Genomic DNA, 20,869 nt, shown 5'->3' on the forward strand with positions numbered 1-20,869 from the left:
GAAAGAAATCAAGAACCTGGCAGATGGATTCTTGTAAAGACCTGATTATACTAAGAAGACTCATCTAGATAACATGAAGAGTTACAAGACTGCAAATCAACTGAGGTTAATACTTGCAAAGAAGCAAGAGACTACAGAAAGATTAAGACTGACAGCTTAAGTTTCTTTCAATCAGAAAGAAGAGAAAGAAGATGAGAATGTGCAACTCATCTTTACAAAGCTTTAGATTGCAATCAAGAAACTACTGGTAAAAATTGTCTTAGAAGATACATGTAAAGTAAAGAAGATGTAAGAATTCACCTGCAAACCTCTTACATGAACAAATAATACCTGCAAGGGCCCAGAACCTGGGCTTGCAAGCTGTTGAGAGTACATGTGTCCTCACAAGGCACTAAGTCACATGCTCACAAGCACACATAAAAGGCCATCACTGCACAAACCTCTTGTTGAAAGCTAGTGGCAATCTTGTCTACAAGTTGTATATAGTTGCCAATACCAGACCTTTTACCTTGTATACTCTTTTCCACATACAATTCCTCCTATAGATTTATTGTCACACTGATCCACACATATAATCCTCACAGAAGATTATAATATAAATTCAGAAGATTAAAGACCTGATTTGTGAGAAGAATTCTTATAAGAAGAGCAGCTTTAATCTGTTGACATCATTGTCAAATCTACTGCAAAATGATAATTATGCAGCTGAGATCTGTAAAGATATTAAGATGAGCATGAAGAAATTTATGATGTAAAAAGAGAAGAAGAACATTCTCTATAGAAATAATTGCATGTACATTTCTCAGAATAAGATCTTGCAAATAGAGCTGATCAGATGTCATTATAATTTATCTCTTGCAGAGTATTTTGCTACAGCAAGAATATACAAGCTTATAGCTTGCAAATACTTTTAATCAAGAATGAGAGAACTGATGAAGAAGTGTTATAAAGTTTATAGAGTTTGCCAGAACTCAAGAAAAGTTTGTAAAAAATCTCAAGAAGAACTATTATTCTTATCAATTTCAAATTATCTTTGAAAATCTATTAGCATAAATGTTATTACAAATCTCTCCACAAGTCTGAATTTTGAGAAGGTGCAGTTTGACTGTATTCTGATTATAGTAAACCAGCTTATAAAGATGACTCACTTTATCTCTACAACAAAGAAGCTGACATCAGAGAAATTAATCTATCTTTTTGTTTGTAAGATAGTAAGATTATACAAATTACCTGCAAGTATAGTAACAGATTAAGAATCTCTGTTTATAAGTGAATTTTAGGGTAATCTAACTCATATCTTGAAGATTACAAGAGTAATAAGTACAGTGTTTTATCTGCAAACTGATGGTCAAACTGAGAAACTGAATAGTGTGCTAGAGCAGTACCTGCAAAGCTATATCAGTTATGATCAAGATGACTGGATGATGTAGTTGCTAATGATAAAGTTCACATACAATAACTTACAGTAGGTCTTCATACAGAAATCATCTTTTCAGCTAATATATAAGTTGAATCTGTAAACAGATCTGTTGGACTCTGATGAGTATAATTATATATGCAAAAACTTAAAGAATCAGGCAGAGACAATAAGATTGCTCTATAAGAAGGCTAAAGAATTGCTCACAAAGGCACAAGTCTATCAGAAGAAGTACTATAATCAGAAGTACATTATGAAGACTTTTCAGATAGAAGACAAGGTGTAGCTTAATTTTTGCAATATCAAAACCATGTGGCCTAACAAAAAATTGAATTTGTTAAGACATAAATCTTGTAGAATTGTGAAGAAGATAGGCTTGCAAGTCTACAGACTGAAGCTGTCTTCAGATCTGCAAACTTATAATATTTTTCATATATTTCTGCTCTGCAAGCACAAGACCTGTGAAGAAATTGATAGCTCATCTCATTATGAAGTTCATAAGACAGATAAGAATAAAAAGAAGTATCAGATCTGCAAGATAATTAACTTAAAAAGAGAGAGTCACAAGCTGTAGTACAGAGTATATTAAAAGAATTATAATAATGAGAAGAACAAGATATGAGTGTCTGTAAGTAAGATCTGTTCACTGAAAAAGCTACTCCAACAATTTTATAGTAGAAATCTGAACAAGCCTGATTTGTGAGAAAGATGAATGGAGATAGTAGAACTAGAAAAGAGTTAGAAAGAGAGAAGATATAATCTGACTAAGTTAAATTAATTTCAAAAAAAAAAAAAACTAAACTAAAGACTATATAACTAGAGCTTCCAGCTTCTTCTGTAAAGATCTGTAACAACTATTTATAATCTTACTACTGAAAAGAGCAAGCAAGATGCCTATAATATAAATAGTTATTACACTTTTGACCCATGCCTGCAGAGATGCATTCTGTAAAGTCTATATTATTATAATCTTGCTAAGCTCTCTTGCAGGCAGAGTACTTCTGTTCAGATGATGGCTGAACTCTAGCTTAAGTTACAAGAATATTCTTACAGAGCTGAGCATATACAGTTAACTGATTTAAATTATTCAAACCAGTGATAAGGATGGATCTTTAAATAGACTTATAATATCATGTTCTTTTGCAGATGAACAAAGCTTATGCTCCAGTATGGAGTAGAAGACCTGAAAGAATCACTGGATTAGCCTGTAAAGCACCAGCAAAAGTAACAGCTGGTGGCAATAGAGTGAAGATAATCTGGAATCACTATTGTTGATCTTGTGAAAGAGGTACTGGATGATTCCAGATACTCTGCAGGACTACAGCACTTATAAATTCTGTCAGAGCAGGAGAAATGGCAACAACAATCTAGAAAAGATCAGCTGCAAACTGGAATGTAATAGAGAATACTTATATTTCTGGCTGAGACTGGAGCAACAACAACTATAAAGAGAAAAGTTAGAGCAGCAGAACTCTAAACTTTATTAACATGTGAATTAAATATCAGCTTGTGAGAAGTACTTACAGCTGGAGCTGGCAGAAGAGAAGTAATAACTAATAAAAAAGAGAGAAAGAAAGAAACAGTAGTGCTCTAGAACTGTCAGTCATAAATAATTCTCAGTCTCTAAATCTACTTATCAAAAGTCTTGACATCTCTTCTTTGAAGAGAAGGGATATGAGCATTCTCCCAAGAGAAAAGAGCAGTAATGACTTGTGAGAGAGGAAGAGAAGAAACTTCAAACTGACAGAGACTTCTAGCAAGTATCAGTCTTCCTGCAAACTAAATTTCACACAAAGACAAAACTTCATGACCATGTAAAGTAAAGATGTAACCAGAGGTGAACTCACCAGCTTATAACTGTAAGATCAAACACATAGAATATTAAAGTAAAGCTATAATTTTCTTTCAAATATCAGAGATCTTTCACAAGCCTGCCTTCTATATAAAGCAGTGCTTGAAGAGTTCACTTATCTTAGTAATGGTAATATAGACTAGAGAAGAAAAAGAAGAAAAAGAAAGAGAAAGAGAAAGAGAAAGTAAGAGAAAGCTCTCTCTTAAGCTAGTGCTCATTATCTAATAGTAATACAGAGCTAGTAAGAACAATAGAGACTCTTTACATATTGTTGTATTATTAAGCTCTGTTGTGTTGTGTTACTAGAGTTGTGTTGATATTACATCTCTAGTAAGGCTGTACTCTTTTTCTTATAAGAAAATTTTTATTTTTCTCAAGAGATTTTATTTTTCTACTCATGAAGATTTTTAATGAGACAGCTGCCTTGAGAGATCAAGACTTACAAGAGAGAGAAACCTGTAAGAATTTACCTGCAAATCTCTTACATGAATAAACAACACCTGCAAGAATTCAGGATCTGAGCTCACAAGCTGTTGAAAGAACATGTATTTCACAAGACACTAAGTCACATGCTGACAAGCATATATAAAAGACTGCTACTGCACAAACCTCTTGTTAAAAGCTAGTGGCAATCTTGTCTACAAGTCATATATAGTTGTTAATACCAGATCTTTTATCTTGTGTACTCTTTTCTACATACAATTTCTTCTATAGATTTATTGTCACACTGATTTACATGTATGATTCTCACACAGCAGGAAGAAAATGAATATAGTTCTCTTGATAAAGTTGTCTGGACAGAGCATCTTGATCAGTATATTTCTTTCATATGCTGTGATTTCCAGTTCACTCTAGAGCAGAGTGCTAAGTCAGAGCTCTTATACAGATGATGTGTAGCAAATTGTATTTATTACTTACTATACAAAGAACTCATTTGTTTCTGAAAATTTATAGCTATCTAATCTATTAAAGATGTAGTCAACATAGATATTCAGTTAGGCTAGAATGTTGTCTTCATATATAATGTGAGTTTTCTGATCTGTCAGTAAGAGCAGCTTGTTCAAGCAAAGTGAAGATCTTAGCAAATGAATTCTTTTATCAAAGTTGTTGGCAGTAATAGTGTACTGAACAATAAGAATAATTTCATCAGGTTTTGTGCAGGCCAGTCTCTGGTTCTAACTCACAAATTAAATTCTTCTGATATAGATTTCTTGTTTATTTCAAGTGTACTTACATGCAGTATTGTTGCATCTGAAACAAACAAAATCAGAAGAAAAAACTGATGTTCTGTCAGAATATCATGCAAAATTATCTAACAAATATCTAATAGAGTTTTTCCAGCTTTATAATTGCCACAATTCAGTTAGATTGTTAACTAGATCAGTCATACCAATATGTATCTTCTTGTGAAATACAGAAAACCTTTCCAGTAATGATAAAAGAGTCACAGAATTCTGAAAGAATAAATTAGATGTAAGAGATATCTGTATTAGTTACTTCTTGACAAATAAAAGAGTTGATATTTTCAATAGAACAGCTAGTATGAATGTTTGTCAGATAAGAAGTATAAAGAATTGAGCTTTGCATTTCTTCTTCAACATGCTCAGCCCCAATAATAAAGATTTTAGTATACTAATATCTTCAGAAATCTGTAAGACTTCCTACAGTATCTTATAGTATCAGCAAGATATTTATAATTTTTTGCACCATAATTTTAAAGCAAGTGTAAAGTGGTTCAGCATTTCATCAGGCTCTGCATATATATGAACTAGAACCTCCAACAAATCATTCATTGTAGTTAGAATGTAGATCTCAGCTAGCTGATCACCTAATAAATTCTCTAATTGTGAATGAAAATCAGAATCTCTATTACTAACTGAATGTACTAGATGTAACATAATCTGTAATTAGAGTTTCAATTTGAGCTCTTCATACTGTTGTGATTTATTATTATCAACTGATTTTATAAGTAGAGCTGTTACTGCTTCTTATATAATCTCCTGCACTCTGATATCTTCTGATTCAGAATGAGTGTCAGATAGAGTGTCAGATGAAGTATCAGAGATATCTGAAAGACTTGCTGCATTCTGTATACAGTAATTAGAATAATATAGACTGACAGAAAATTTAAGATCTTACACTTAATTCTGACTTTTCAGTTTAATTATTCAGCTAAATATCAGGTTTTACTGAAGATAAAATATAATTGTAATTTTGTAATTTCTGCAATAAATAAGCAGACTATCTGTATTTTCAAAACTGCAAGACTGGAAATAACAAATAAAATTATCTTCTTTAAAATATATAGTTTTCTATATATCTTAAGTATCTCAGATCTTACATATTTGCTTAAGATTTATACACCAGTTTCTGCAGTAATTAAGTTTTAAGTTACAGAAACAGTAAGAGTTGCTGCAGAATTTCTTTAAAATAAAGTATATAGAAATTAAAAAGAAAATTTCTGTTTGATTGGGAAATCAGACATATTATAGCAAAATTAAATATTAGAGCAGCTGTAAAATGTGCCAACTGTACTGCAGATTAACTGTAATATTCTGATTATCTAGATCTATAATTAGCTTTAAGAAATACAAGATTAGTAATAATTTGCATTCTTCTAAATAATCAGTCTATTTTAAAGAAATCAATTACTTAGCAGTATTGAATTTTAGAATGTAGAAGAATATAAATACAGATCTGAATAGTAATTTGAGCAGTTAAATATACTTCAAGTCAACTATATAATAGATAGTGAATTTCTCTGAAATTCAAGCATTCACTCTTGTTCATTCTTAATAATAATCTGATAGCCAAAATGTTAGAGATACAGAGCATGTCAGTACTAAAAAAAACAGCTCATATCTTTCTATAGACTTAATCACATAACATATTAAAGACTCAAGAAATATTATTCAGTTTAAATACAAGTATCTGAACTGAAGCATTCTCTAATCATACAGAGATTAAAAAGCAGATTTAAGTGATGGAGTACAAGATATAAAATTGAATACAATGAATCTATATATTAATATTAAATACTGATCCAATTTCTAATACTATTCAGAAGATGCTGAGCTCTGAGAACTGGAAAGCTGGAAATAACTTATATTTTTGTAAACTTTCCAGATGCATGTCAGATCTCTGTAAAGATTGAAAATATAAGATCTTGAATAGCTTGAAGATCAGAATAACATCTCTAAACTTGTAATTACAATATAAACTGATCTTATTTGCAGAATCATGTCAGAAAATGTATTGAACTCAGCTTGACTGAGAATTCTGATTTTAAACTTCATAAAATAACTGATTAACAAAAGCTGATCAGCTATTTTGTCTAATTATTCAAGTGGAATTAATTCTGTAAAGTTCTTTACTGGATCAAGCTGTATATTAATTTTAAAAAGTCAGCTCCACAAGAGAAATAGTATTTTAAATATAAGTTAATGATAAATCTTAATTGTTATGATTTCTGTTCTAACAGTTATAGCAATAGAGGTGTATACAAATTTAGCAGCATACATGAAGCTGTATCTTGATAATAACAGTCTGAAACAGAATGCATCTACTCTGTTAATTTACATCTAAAATTCTATACTCAAGCTCTGGAACTGCTTGATACAGAGATCAGAACTGAGAGATGTTAATTTAAATAACTTTGCCTGATAGAAGATTTAATCAAGAAAGTTAAAGACTGTTTATGTTAAGACTTTATCAGAAATTCTAAATGCAGTTCAGTTAACATCTAGTACATCATTCAGGAAATCTGATTCATATTTAGCTCAGATAGTACAAGCTCTGTAGAAGCCAGAGAATAATAATTCAGACAAGAGAAATTAAAATTCTTTGCAGAATATTATAAAGAATTATTTTGAGACCACAATAAATCAGCTTGTCTGTTTAAAGAAATCTGTATCAGCTGCAACTGATTATATACTTCAAAAGAGATGCAGATTCCAGTTAAATATATGAAAAATATCTTCTCAGATTAAAATTAGCTGTTAATTTGTACTTCAAAATAGATTTCAGAGTTTAATATCTAGACTTCAATGCAATACTCTGTTATATCAATGCTTGCAAAAGCTGAATTTCACTATATTTAATATATATCTCTTTATCATTTATCATAATTGACTGTAGAAGCTCTAAGTAAAATAAGTTAATACTTAGTAATATATAAATAAACACATTTTAATTAGGAAATTCAAAATAATTAAGCAGATATACTAGATATAATAATCTTTTTTTACACAAAATCTCTCTCTTCTTCTCTTCTTTTCTTTCTTTTCTTCTCTTGAGCTTATTATATTTCTTATTATCTCTCTCCCCTTATTTTAATATCAAGATAAGTGATAAATTTCAGAATGAAATAAGAAGCTGCAGCAAACTAAAGAATAATATATACAAAAATAGTAAAAAATGACTTTATAAATATGTAAATTGGCAGCAGCTCAGAATAAGCACTTTTTAATATTTATAAAGAAAAAGCTAGAGCAAAAGTTCTCAGTTATTAAAGAAGAGTCTGCTATAATAAGTAATATACTCTATAACTGCTGTTTAACATTTGTATATACAATATATATTAAAAAGTCTTGTTTCTGCAAGCAAAAAACTATAAAGACCTGCATTAATTATACAGAAAATAAAAAAGTCTGTACTTCTGTCTCTTTAGAGCTACAGAAGAAAGTAGCAGTATTACTGTCTAATTATAATAATTTTCTCAGGCTTAAGAATATGATACTTTAAGAAAAATTAAAAGCCAGTATGATAGAACAGACTGCTGATTTTAGTAAATTACTTACTAAAATAACACTTTTATTAGTTCAAACTAATAAATCTCTCTCTCTCTTCTTCTTTAATACTGAAGTTGGTGCTGCTACTTTAGCAGTATTAAAAAAGCTTGTATCTATTCAAGCTAAATAAAAAGAGCTTGTGAAGCATATATTTCACTTAGTTAAGATAGGTTAAACTGATTGAAAGATCATACATTTAACTTATACTAATATAATTATATATATAGAATATTGAAAGAATCTTAGCCAATATCTGTCAAGACTTAAAGTTCAATTATTTATCTTCTGTAATCACTATACTTGATATAATATTAGATGAATTAAACTAACTTTAATATTTAATGATAGAAAAAGCAAAAGACAGAAGAAACTATCTGTAAATTAGTAATTAAGATAAACTGATTTGCTATTATTCTGCTCTCTGCTGTATTTACTTCTTTTTTCTTTTCTTCTACTTAATTATATCTTCTCTCTTCATTCAGTTGCAGCTGAATATATCTGTATTGGGTCTGTCTCTAACTGAAGACATTAATTTACTTGAAAGTATAATCAAGCAGCTCAAATAAACTTGCCCTGATGATTCTTCTGTGCTAGTTTTATACTCTGTCCCTAAACTAGAGACTCTAACTGGTGAAGCTCCTGAAAATTAAAAAAAAAAAAAAAAAAAAAAAAAATTCATTACAATTTAGGTTGGGTTTTGTAAACACTTAGTAGTTAATTTCTAGTAATTAAAAAGCTTCCAAATCAGGTTCAAAACCCTCAATTAGTGCATCATACATTCTGAATTCTATATGTTTTGGACCCTTTATACATGCATTGTAAATATACAGTTGATCTATGATTTCAAGCTTCCAACCTGTGGTTCAATAGGTCACATCAGATAAACATTTTCTGATGGTTGCCTGAAAAGCTCATTTTTCTGGTATGGGTTCATGTAATTAGGTAATGTAACTAAGTCATCACCGAAGCAGACCAATCAGACCACAAAGGTCCAAAGACCAGTTAATATTTATGGAGTAATGGACAGAGTATGGAGTACTCTGTATTTGTAAGTTATCCTCTCATGTGCTCTTATATTTAACTTTAATCTTCCAACATATCTCATTGTAGAGATTACACAAGTTACAAGATATTTTCAGTAATATAGCTAACCTTACTACATATTTGTATGTGAAAATTATTAGCAATCAAGCTCAAACCTCATCTATGACCATAAAAAGATGCATATAATCTATCCTCATAATCAAAAATCATAATAACAGCTGGGCTGGTCTGCTCACTGAATGGATTAATTATGTTATCCGCTCAGTCCTTAACTAGTTCATCAAGCCAAGAACAAGACAGTTGCGTAGGAGGATTCCTCTAGGATGAATATGAATATACGTAGTCTCGTCTTTGGCAAATCTATGTACTTCGTGCCCGATAGGCCTCTTTTAACATTCTAACTCATATCTTTAAATCTTGAGCTTCTCCAAATCTTTGATCTGCTCCTCAAGCCGTGCTGCCTCGCTCTGAGCGTCCCTGAGTTTTTTCTCTTCCATTTCTCTCGCCTGGGGTTTGGCCTTCTCTTGCCAGGCAGGAGATTCCATGATGGCAATTTGTTTGTTGATGGTTTCGAGGGCCTTTGCTAAATTGGCTTTCGCTTTCTCTTCTTGCTCCAGTCGCACCTCATCCGACACTTCCAGGTACACAGCCGCATTAGCTCCAACAGTAGAAACAACACACCCAGGGGGCGGAATAGTATTGTCAGGGCCCAAAACGCTAATTTCTCCAATGTATTTTCCGCTTAAAGATTTGATACTCGAAACCTCATCTCTGATGGTCTTGTGGCTTGACGCATTATAAGTTTGAATCTTAATGTCGCCTTTTGTTTTGATTTCGTATTCAGATAAAATGCTGCGGATAGCTTTTGAAGTAGCAAGAACTAAATCATACGCAGCTTCTGCGTTAGGGTCATCAAAGCTGGAATTGTACTCCGGGTAAGCTGCCTTCATGATAGAAATGGTTTTGTCATCAGGACGGCGAGGCAGTCGTTGCCACAATTCCTCAGAAATGAACGGCATAATTGGATGAATTAGGGTAAGTGCGCCTTCTAAAGCGGTGTAGAGCGTTTGTTTTGCAGACTGTTGAATGTCGGTGGGAGCGTCTTGCTGAAGAAGAGATTTTGAGTTTTCGATAAAGACGTCACAGAGCTGACTGTACCAGTATTGATATAGAACGGATGCAGCATCTGAGAACTCACGTTGATCTAGCTTCTCGTTCGCAATTCTGGCTGCAGTACTGAATTTGTGAAGAATCCACCGTTCAGCAAGGGATTCAGCACCAGTTTTTGAAGCAGAGGCCAGGGGCTGGAAATCACTTCCCAGTTTACCGAGCACATATCTGGTAGCCTGGTAAATTTTGTTGCAGAATCTTCTATAACCGTGGATCACCTGAATATCAAAATTGATATCACCTCCTAAAGATAAAGATTAGAACGATGGTCTCCTCCCGGTTTAGAAACATTACCTACCACCAGTGGTATAGGACACCAAAGAGAATCGTAACGCATCCGCACCACACTCTGGAATTCCTTTTGGAAATGCTTTCTTCTGGTACTTCGTCGCGGTCGCAACTTCTTTCTGTGCAAGATTTCCCTCCAGCAATTTCTGATGCAAAGCGTCCAGAGAAATACCCCGCATAACATCAAGAGGATCAACCACATTACCCAACGACTTTGACATTTTTCTTCCCTCAGAGTCTCTAATCAATGAATGGCAATATACCTCGCGAAATGGGACTTGGCCAGTCATCTTTATGCCGAGCATGATCATGCGAGCAACCCAGAAAAACAAAATATCCCACCCAGTTTCCAAGACAGAAGTCGGGTAGAGGTTTTCAAAGTCATGAGTCTTCTTAGGCCAGCCAAGGGTAGAAAACGGCCATAGGCCCGAAGAGAACCAGGTGTCCAAAACATCAGGATCACGCATAAGGGTAAATTTCTTTCCAGGAAACTTCGCCCTTGCCTTTTCAGTCGCTTCTTCTTCTGTCCGACCAGTCACCCACAGATTTCCGTCACTATTGTCGCCTTTCTCGCCCTCAAACTGGATGAAATAAGCTGGAGCTTGATGACCCCACCATAGCTGCCGCGAGAGACACCAATCTGTGATGTTATTCATCCACCGGAAATAACTCTTTTCTGCGCTTTCGGGACGAATAACAATGTCCCCATTTTCCACAGCTTTGATGGCGGGTTCACAGAGTTCTTTCATCTTCATCCACCACTGTGGTTTCAAGATCGGCTCAATTACATCATTTGATTTGGCACAAACAGGAACTTTCATAGGGTTATTTTCCCATTTGACATATAACCCTTTCTCCTTCAGAGCCTCGATGACCTTATAGCGCGCATCAAAACGCCTGACACCCGCGAATGGACCGGCATTGGCGTTGAAGGTTCCATCATCACTCATAATTGAGATAAATTCTAAGTTGTGTTCTGTGCCTCGGGTAAAGTCGTTAAAGTCATGAGCAGGTGTGATTTTAACAGCTCCAGTACCAAATTCCGGATCAACTTTATCATCTGGAACAATTGGGAGCAAGCGATCCACGAATGGGTGTTTGGCATACTTGCCAATATATTTCTGATAGCGTTTGTCATCCGGATGAACAGCAATACCTGTATCACCAAGCATTGTCTCTGGTCTGGTCGTCGCAACCTGGATCTTCTCATCGGTGCCGTCAATCTCATAGAGGAAATGAGTCAACACGCCAAACTCGATCTTTTTGTCATAACCAGGAACATCAAGCAGCGTTCTCCCTTCCAGTTCCTTGTTCTCGACCTCAAGGTTAGAAAGAGAAGTATTAAGAGCAACACACCAGTTTACAAGCCTGTTGGCCCGATAGATGGTGCCCTCTTCATGAAGCTTCACAAAGGTCTCCATTACTGCAGCAGTGAGATTTTTATCCATTGTAAATGCTTCTTTTGTCCAATCAAATGAGCCTCCCATATTTTTCATGGAAGTCGTGATGCTCTTATGATACTTGTGTGTCCAGTCCCAGATCATATTTGTCAAAACAGACCTCCCAACATCATGGCGGGTCTTCCTCTCGTTCTTCCATAGGATCTTCTCCACAACACTTTGTGTGGAAATTCCGGCATGGTCATACCCTGGAAGCCATAGAACAGTTTTCCCTTTCATACGTTGCCACCGAATCATGGTATCTTGAAGTGAGTTGGTTAATGCATGGCCCATATGCAGTGCTCCTGTAACATTAGGCGGGGGGAAGGTCATCACGAATGACCCTTGTGGTTTAACTTTCCCATCTGGGCCAAATTCAGGCTTGAAAAGCCCATTTTTCTCCCACCATTCATATCTTCCGGACTCGATTTTCAGAGGGTCGTATGCATCGGCTGTTTTCTCCTTCTCAACCTTTGTCTTTTTCTCGACAGGTTTAGACGTCCCAGCTTTTTTTGCGTTCTTCTCCGCAAATTTCTTCAATTTCTCTGCCTTCTTGCGCTCTCTCTCGACTAAACCAGAAACGATTAGACAGGTCATTCGATGGAAAGTTCAGTACAATGGAGTCACGGCCGGGCTTGCAAGCAGGCACAAAAATCCCCATGAATGGTTGCCGCACAACGTACGCTCTTTCTCTGTCTTGGGCTTAGGCTGCGATTCTGCGCCATTGTCAGCGCAATCCGGGTTGTCGCTTTTTCCCTCGCAGTTCGCGGGAATATTTGCGCTTGAAGCTAAGGTTCCAAAATTAGCCCTTCTCAAAGACTTTTAGAAGGCTATATATCACATTCTAACACTAACCTGACGCCTGGGGGGGTGGAACAGAAGCCATGGTGATAAATCGAAGCTGTGGAGCAAATCTCCAACGCGCTGCGCGCGTAAATTGTCGTCTGATCAGTATCTTGACCCGATTTTACTCAAACAGAAACAAAGGATAGGGTTCGCACATAAAAGTCCTGATAGGGAAATAATCAGTGAGGTCGGGAGAGTTTGGATAGACTTACACTCACAATTTGTTCAGCTCGACACGGGAACTTCTGAAGGCTAAAGTAGTATTAAGTGGGGGCTTGATCCTGGAAAAGTAGCGCAAATCAGTGAGTCACGTCACGTGCCATCCCTCAACAGCCTGTTGGAGGAATCAGGTTTGTTAAAAAAAAATATCTGGCCCTGTCTGTTCATAAAAGAGTGGAAATTGTGGGAATGCGTACAATGCCTATAATATGGATGGTGCTGGAGACTATGGACAGCTATCATTCGGGCTCATGCAATAAGCAAGCTGTTTTATCTTAATATAAATCTATTACAGCTCGACAAGGAAGGGCTAAAGAACACTCAAGGTGACAATTGCTTTAATAAAGCTGTAGCGCATGGCAAGTACGCCAGGCCGCAAAGGCTCTTTCTGACACTGTCAATTATTTAAATACCTACTATGTTGCGGAGCTTTGTATGCATCTAGGCATGGACCTATTGGCAGTATCCACAAACAACCGAAGAGCGCTCGGACATCATCTCTGATGACAGTGAACCAAGCTGAACAGTGATTCCAATTCCAAAATGGGGGAATGTGTCAAATCCATTGCTAAGAGAGCAGCCCCACTGCAAGGTTTGAATGGACGGACCACTCAGAACTTAATGAGAGGAAAGGGTAGTAACTGAATTCAAGAATGCAATGGAGTGCTTGAATTCTGGGTGAGTTGGGCCGCAGCTGCACGCACAGGCGCAAAGTAGGGGTGAGACATAGCCTCTTGGGCTGTAAGCCGGTCCTGGGGGGAGTGTAAGCTGGTGAAATACTAGGAATGAAAGATGAAGGGGGAGGCTAACCGCATGATCATATCTTAATAATTTGTCGAGGAAATCGATAGCTTCATTACTGACGAATCTTTGGTTTTCTTGATTCACAAAGGATTGCCAAGGCTTTCTCGGGTAGCGTGAAAGGATTTCATCGTACTGAGGATCCAATTCTATGTCGTATTTGTCCAAGTATTCAAAAAGCCCATCAGTTCCCAGGACTTTGGCGATCTTTACAAGCTGGTCTGCATTGCTACTCCCATGGAAAAAGGGCTCTTTCCTGAAAATCATTGATGCGAACATGGCACCAAGTGACCACATATCAAGGGAATAGTCATATTCCTGGAAGTCAACTAGCAGCTCTGGACCCTTGAAGTACCTGGACGCTACGCGAACGTTGTACTCAGTACCTTGATGGTAGAACTCAGCAAGGCCCCAGTCGATCAACCGAAGCTGTACCATTTAGCATGTTAATACTATCATGCTAAATATCTTGTGAGAAGTTTTGGAACTCACCTTTCTCCGCTCATGATCTATCATAACGTTGTGCGGCTTAACATCTCGGTGCATGATGCCTTTGCTATGGCAAAAATCCAAAGCTTTCAACAATTCGAAGATGTAATACCGCACGTCATAATCGACGAAACGAGGATATAGCGTTCGAAAGTCGGTATTATTGACATACTCGAAAACCAAGCTAGGGGTTTTGCTTTGGCTATCGCGGACAACATCCAATAAAGCGACAACGTTGGGGCCTCCAGCTAGATTCTGCAGGATTTTGATCTCCCGCTTGATCTTCTTCTTTTTGACTGGCTTTAGCACCTTAATGACGCATTTTTGGTAGTTTACGACGTTTATTCCCTCGAACACTTCTGAGTACTTCCCGCGCCCTGGTAGATGTTTCCGGTCAGCCCATGCGAAAAGAGGGGTTAAGGTACAATGAAGCAAAAGGTGGCATGTCATGATTGCGGGGTGATACCAATTTTGCGAACAACTTCATAATTCTCCAACACTCCCCAGGATATATTGACACTATCGTAATCCCAATATGACTTGGGCATGTGTTGATTCACATCCGCATATACACGCGCCATGACGACCTCTTGAGTTCGCACTGAACGTCAGAAGGACGGTACGGACTCAGGTAGAATTTGGTGGGATATTAAGGAAGGAGGAGGAAAGGAGTCACAAGATATTGAAGATCAAGGGGAGTAAAGGGAAGGATTAACTAGGTCATGGAATGCCCAGATAGGTGATGGAGCTCCACGAGGCTTTTGGCCTCAGAAGCAGTCCGTAATCAATATGGCGAAGATTGAATTCCTCCCAAGCCAAAGTCACTCGACCAAGCCGCAAGCGACACAGCAGGAGCGGGTGCCACAGATTATATAATCAGAGGGTAGGGGCGGGCTCTAAGCCCTACTCCGTATTTACTACGTACAGAGTACTCCGTACTCCGTACTCTTTGGGCGTTAATCCTGAAGTCGTTCACTACCAAGCTCTGCCACTTGGTCGGTTACAGAGAATTGAAGGATTACTCATTGCTCCGTACTCCATAGTTTTTAGGGAGTACGGAGGACAAAACCCCCAGTTGAGCCTTGCATTCTAACTGGTCACATGATCATCGACCTTCAGCGCGGGTTGCCCGCACCTAGTCAGCTAACTAGCTAGCTAGCTAGTAGGGAGCCTTATCTTATCGCGCCAACCCGCCAAGAGTCCAGAGATTTTCGAGGTAACATGCCAACAGAGTTGTACGTGTTGCTTCATCAGCTGCGGAGTACCCATATACATGATTACCATTCCGTCGAACCAGCCTATTATTACGGAGTACATCCAACGCAATGTCCTGAAGAGGGAATTGTTGGTTCAATTCCGATCTTGAGTCTCTATGGCACCATGACGTTCTATGATCTGAATGTTCCGTACACCTCGAGCGATGCAAATGTCGTCCATACTCTCCACTTTCTGGCTGAATGTGAGCTTGCACCCCTTTTTGTACTAAATTTTCCATTAGTATACTGCCCCAAATTCTAATTCACTTATCGGCTTAGTGGGCTACACAACGGTTGCTTTATCACAGTCCCTCTCGACGAAATTCCCTCCAAATCAAACTCCGCCAGTTATGCCCACAAATATACCGAAATCTATGACCCTTCTCACCCGACTCAATCTCACAGTCTCCGAACCTTCGCAAAACCCACGCCTTACTACGCTAGCGCAATCATATTCCCTCCTTGCCATACGACCAACGAATGAAAAATCTTTAATGCAAGCATGTAACAATCTTGATTGCGACATCATATCGCTGGATCTGGCTGTTCGCTTGCCTTTTCACTTTAAATTTAAAACCCTTTCTTCAGCTGTCGCTCGGGGAGTGCGTTTTGAAATTTGCTATAGCCCTGGACTTACGGGAAGTGGACCAGAAGCTCGGAGGAATTTAATTAGCAACGCAATTTCCTTGGTGCGTGCAACCCGGGGCCGGGGCATCATCCTTTCAAGCGAAGCAAAGCAAGCATTGGGTGTAAGAGCGCCATTCGATGTGATAAATTTGGCATGCCTTTGGGGAATGACGCGGGAAAATGCGAAAGATGCGTTGTGCGATGAGGCAAGAAAGGTTGTTGCGCTAGCACGAATGAAGAGGTCCAGTTGGAGGGGAACTGTGGACGTGGTAATTGGAGGGAATAAATTGAGCCCTTCTGGAGAAACAGCCCTGCAGGCTAAAAGGGGTACTTCCGCCGGAACACCACAATCCGGGAATGGAGTGAAGCGCAAGGCATCGGAAGACGGGATAATGGCGACATCGGAACCACGAGTGTCTAAACGCGAGCTGAAACGAATGTCCAAAAAGGTCAGACTTGAAAACTGCGACAACGATAAGCTAGCAAGTCCCTCAATAGCCCAACCTTGAGTTATAAACATATTATCCCTGAATCGAATGGAAAGCAGGGCTACGGTACGTACATACATGCACTCAGCCTTTAGTGAAATAAAGTAACTGGGCGAGCATTGGTAGGAATTTGAGGGTCCCGCAGTGAACAAAAGATGCAAATTTCAATCTTTACAATGTAAACAATTCTGGAATCATCCTCCCAGACCAAAAACCAATGTGCTATGAAGTTCCAATGAGCTGGCATCAATTCCCTGTCCCGACAATGGCAATGCTGGTGCACTGGTCACAGTGATATCTCCCTCGGTCGGTGTGGAAGGGAGCACCTGTGATGATGTCATCGGATCAGGAGAGGAGGGCAAAGTTTCCATACTAGATATGGGAGTAGCTGAAATTGGATTTGCTGAATCTACCGGTGACGACGGTTCACTGACAAATTCTGACGTCTCCGAGGGTACGGGAGCATCCGTGGGGACGCCAAAGGGTGGTGGAGTTGTGCTCACCGGTATATTCAGGTCGGTGTCCGCCGGAGGCATCTGCAAAATCGGACTGGAGGGAATTTCAAACGGAGCGCTTGTTGCACTGGTAGCTACTTCAGTGCCATCATCCACAAAAGAGGTAGCTATGATTGCAGACTCTGGTATCGACACCTCTCCAATTCCGCCGCTATTTATTGGTCCTTGTGGTAGACTGAATGCATCAGAGGGGCATGAACAAGTACAGGGGCACGGGGCATCGCCAGCATTGTCGCCCTCAGTGCCTTGCTGGCCGTCAACACCCTGCTGTCCTTCCAACCCTGTTTCTCCCCCGGGTCTCTGCTCTTCTTCGGGGCTATGTTGACCCCCGATACCACCGCTGCCTTGGTTGATCGTTGGGGGCCTGCCCCCAATTACTGGATGTCCGTCCAAGGAGACAATAACGGTAACGCCATTATTGCCATTGCCACCGCTATGAGAGGTAAATGAGGTCCCCTCCGGAACAGAGTACGACTGGACTAGTCAGCCAAAAGAACGCGAGAATACCCAATTGCGAAGCGATATTTTCCCTTACCACTGACGTCCTTCTATTCAAAGGGCTTTCCCTTATCTCTCCGAATGGCTAATTGGACGTTAGAAATGTCTGAAAGGTCAATCGTCGAACCGCAATCATCAGGCGAGTTCCGCACCTTCCCGAATATCCCTCTTCTAGGGTACTCCCCGATTGCTTTGCACTCTCCTTTCTTCACTCCCTACGGGGTAAAGGTTAGCAAAACTCCAACCACAGGATGGGTTCAAAACCTACGAAAAAAAGCTCGATCCAAATCACTGTAAAGTGAAGAAGTAACATTTCTGTGCTGACAGTCTCCACTCAAGGAGCAACAGACATCAACTGTCTTCCAAGTCTGCTTCCGTCGAATATTGCATACAATCCGAGCAATTTTAGAGGATACTCACATGTAGGGCCATGTGGCCAACAGGTGCGATCCGTTGGATATACGTCAGGAAAGGTCACTGGATATCTGGCATGAATTAGAGAAACCTAGTGAAGATTGTGAAAAGGAACATTCAAAACAGCAGTAAAATTGAGGGGTACAATGGTTAAAGCAGCTTTTGATGTTGATATTCTCTTGGTATTTCCATAATTGTATCAAAAAGACTGGATCACACATGGTGGGATTAGTAAATTCTCACAAGTCCCAGCAGCTAATGGGCAATTGGGTTTGCTTTGACTAAAATCATGGAAAGTCCTTTCTCGAAGCTCATACACTGAGAGTTGCAAAATGAGTTCACATGTTTTTTGCAGCACAGTGTTGTTCAATGGATTTGTGTGGGATAAGGTATTTGTCAAACAGGGGATGTCTCAAGGGTGGAAATATGCCACAAAGGTGCGGCAACAACTGGAAGATCTCTCAGACCAAGGAAATGATTTCAACAGTGCATACAGCGTTCTCTGTGCTCTGTATGGAGTACATCTGGAATATATCAAATAGAAATGTACAGAAAAGCAAGAGGAAGGCCAGGCCTGTTTTCTTCCTGAAAGACATTCACCTAAGTGGACATATACCAATACATATTTTCTCTACACTTAACTACATATGTAAGTATCCAACCAGCTTGCGAGTAACTAAGTTGCGCTCAATTGCTATGCCAGTGAACTAAGAGTGAGCACTTTCTTGAGGGTGGTCTGACCCCCAGATGCCTGCATTCGGCACATAGGTATACTTTGCAACAGAGCACTCTGTACGGAGTACAGAAGACGGAGCGGGATTTTAACACCCAGTTAGTTAACTACCTAATGTTTGCATTGTTTGCACTGTTTAAAATGTTTGATAACTCTAAATTATTTCGAGGTCGAGGTCGCAAGTTTTTAAAGACTATACTGGGGTTGGATAAACACAACTAGACACCATGATGCTGAGAGAAGTGTATGTGTTTCTCTTCTAAGAGTCAATTACAGACATGTTTGCAAAATAAAATGCTGATCTTTCCTCGCAATATCTAGCAAAGCACGGAATCCGCGCACTGCGAGGATTCTCAAGTCGCGAGAACCACAACTTATCGAACAGCCAAAGCGTATTCTCCTCCTCCATGGGCCAAAATGCCCATTCCCTCTCCGTACAGCACTCAAAGTCTTCCACTCCCTTACACAGCCTCATTCAATCCTCTTTCACAAAAAGAATGCAAACATTCATCCTTTTGAAAATGCAGCGAGCCTGGAGTTCCTAGCAACCAAAAACGAGTGCGGTATTGTGATTTGGGGCAGCAGCAACAAAAAGCGACCGAATTGCGTCACATTGGTTCGCATATTCGATGCGAAGGTTCTAGAAATGTGTGAACTACTGTTGCTTGGGACACAAGAACAGATGGAGCAGGATGCAGCCGTGCGAGGAAGTGGATTTCATGCGAAATTAAATGTTGGCCTTGGGATGAAACCCATGATTCTGTTTGCAGGGAGTGTGTGGGCGGATTCTACGGTTCCTGTGTTTGGTATGCTGAAGAGTATGCTGTTGGATATTTTCAAGGTCGAAGAAACATCCAAAATTGATGTTGAAGGACTACAGTATTTGCTTATGGTTGCAGCGGATGAGCCAACTGAAGGGACAAGCCCAGTTATTCATTTAAGATGGTATCGAATCTGCACGAAAAAGAGTGGCCAGAAGCTTCCCCGAGTTGAATTGGAGGAAATTGGCCCCAAATTCGATTTCAAGTTGGGTCGTATACGAGAAGCGGATCCAGGGGCAATGAAAGAAGCCATGAAACAAGGAAAGAGGCCACAAGACCTTGAACGAACAAAGAAAAATATCAGCATGGATTCTATCGGCGATAAGATCGGACGAGTACACCTGGGTCGACAGGATCTAAGTGCGCTCCAGACAAGGAAAATGAAAGGACTCAAACGAAGAAACGGAATAGAAGGTGAAGACCAAGATGCTAATGGAGATATGATGGATATTGATCAAGTGTCTGAGGAAGGATCTTCTAAGAAGCCTCGGATCGATTAAGTACGATTTGCTTATGCTTGCTAGTATCCCGTTGAGCCCGGCGTTATCTGAAATGACTGGTGGGATTAGGTCTCTTTATCATCAAAAGTCCCCCTTTTTTTCTTGTTTTGGCCTTTGCCACCCTTTTTCTAGTGGGAACATCTTAAATGTTGGAAAGTGAGAGAAATTTCACGCACTTTACAGAATATGATCTTGTTGGTTACTCAAGAGGATTATGAAATAATGTGCCAATATACGGTGTCGGATTTGGGGGTGCAGTTACATGATGAATGTACTTCATACTTTGTATAGCTTACCGGCTTGAAAATATCAGTTCCTTGATGCACCGGGGTTTAAGGGCGACTTAGCTGCTGCAAGTTGGTGATGCCTTCTACTTACTGAATTAAAGGACAACCGATTTGGCAAACCGGCAGGTTTTAAAGAGTTGAAAACGGCAGTGATTATGTTTGTATCTGCTGGAGTAGCGCGGGACCTCGACAAGCCCGACACGCGCTTGCGGCAAGAGCGCTTAACGCGCAAGCAGCTAGGCAGGCCGCCTGCACCAGCTGCCCGCAACTTCCTTGGAAAGAACCTTTGGAGCACGGAATAACCAGTTACTCCGTGAACAAAACGAAGTGATGGAGGACTTGTATGCTTGTTATTCACTAAGCTACCTAAAGGGG

At 38.9% G+C, this 20,869-nt stretch overlaps 5 protein-coding genes across 5 annotated transcripts; 2 read left to right on the forward strand and 3 right to left on the reverse strand.

Annotated features, from left to right (window-relative positions):
* Positions 1-9,165: 9,165 nt before the first annotated feature.
* On the reverse strand, positions 9,166-13,037 carry CIMG_02161 (valyl-tRNA synthetase). The gene is made up of 4 exons (XM_001248389.2): positions 12,856-13,037; positions 12,684-12,788; positions 10,572-12,569; positions 9,166-10,517 (listed from the first exon to the last, which is right to left on the reverse strand). The coding sequence occupies exons 1-4, from the start codon at positions 12,884-12,886 to the stop codon at positions 9,514-9,516; spliced, it is 3,138 nt and encodes a 1,045-aa protein (XP_001248390.1). The 5' UTR covers positions 12,887-13,037; the 3' UTR covers positions 9,166-9,513.
* Positions 13,038-13,382: 345 nt separating this feature from the next.
* CIMG_02160 (CMGC/CK2 protein kinase) lies at positions 13,383-15,140 on the reverse strand. Its single transcript, XM_001248388.2, has 4 exons — positions 14,822-15,140; positions 14,359-14,732; positions 13,876-14,295; positions 13,383-13,817 (listed from the first exon to the last, which is right to left on the reverse strand). Exons 1-4 carry the CDS (start codon positions 14,934-14,936, stop codon positions 13,713-13,715), a joined length of 1,014 nt encoding a protein of 337 aa, XP_001248389.1. The 5' UTR covers positions 14,937-15,140; the 3' UTR covers positions 13,383-13,712.
* Positions 15,141-15,557: 417 nt separating this feature from the next.
* Positions 15,558-16,923, forward strand: CIMG_02159 (ribonuclease P complex subunit Pop2). Its single transcript, XM_001248387.2, has 2 exons — positions 15,558-15,814; positions 15,891-16,923. Exons 1-2 carry the CDS (start codon positions 15,577-15,579, stop codon positions 16,745-16,747), a joined length of 1,095 nt encoding a protein of 364 aa, XP_001248388.2. The 5' UTR covers positions 15,558-15,576; the 3' UTR covers positions 16,748-16,923.
* Positions 16,856-18,533, reverse strand: CIMG_02158 (uncharacterized protein). The gene is made up of 5 exons (XM_001248386.2): positions 18,397-18,533; positions 18,008-18,224; positions 17,892-17,954; positions 17,777-17,824; positions 16,856-17,715 (listed from the first exon to the last, which is right to left on the reverse strand). The coding sequence occupies exons 2-5, from the start codon at positions 18,050-18,052 to the stop codon at positions 16,921-16,923; spliced, it is 951 nt and encodes a 316-aa protein (XP_001248387.2). The 5' UTR covers positions 18,053-18,224; positions 18,397-18,533; the 3' UTR covers positions 16,856-16,920.
* A 563-nt stretch (positions 18,534-19,096) lies between these two features.
* Positions 19,097-20,537, forward strand: CIMG_02157 (ribosome biogenesis protein). The gene is made up of 2 exons (XM_001248385.2): positions 19,097-19,130; positions 19,208-20,537. Exons 1-2 carry the CDS (start codon positions 19,114-19,116, stop codon positions 20,205-20,207), a joined length of 1,017 nt encoding a protein of 338 aa, XP_001248386.2. The 5' UTR covers positions 19,097-19,113; the 3' UTR covers positions 20,208-20,537.
* Positions 20,538-20,869: the final 332 nt, after the last annotated feature.

The sequence above is a fragment of the Coccidioides immitis genome (genome assembly GCF_000149335.2).
Source record: "Coccidioides immitis RS genomic scaffold supercont3.1, whole genome shotgun sequence".
NCBI classification, from domain to species: domain Eukaryota; kingdom Fungi; phylum Ascomycota; class Eurotiomycetes; order Onygenales; family Onygenaceae; genus Coccidioides; species Coccidioides immitis.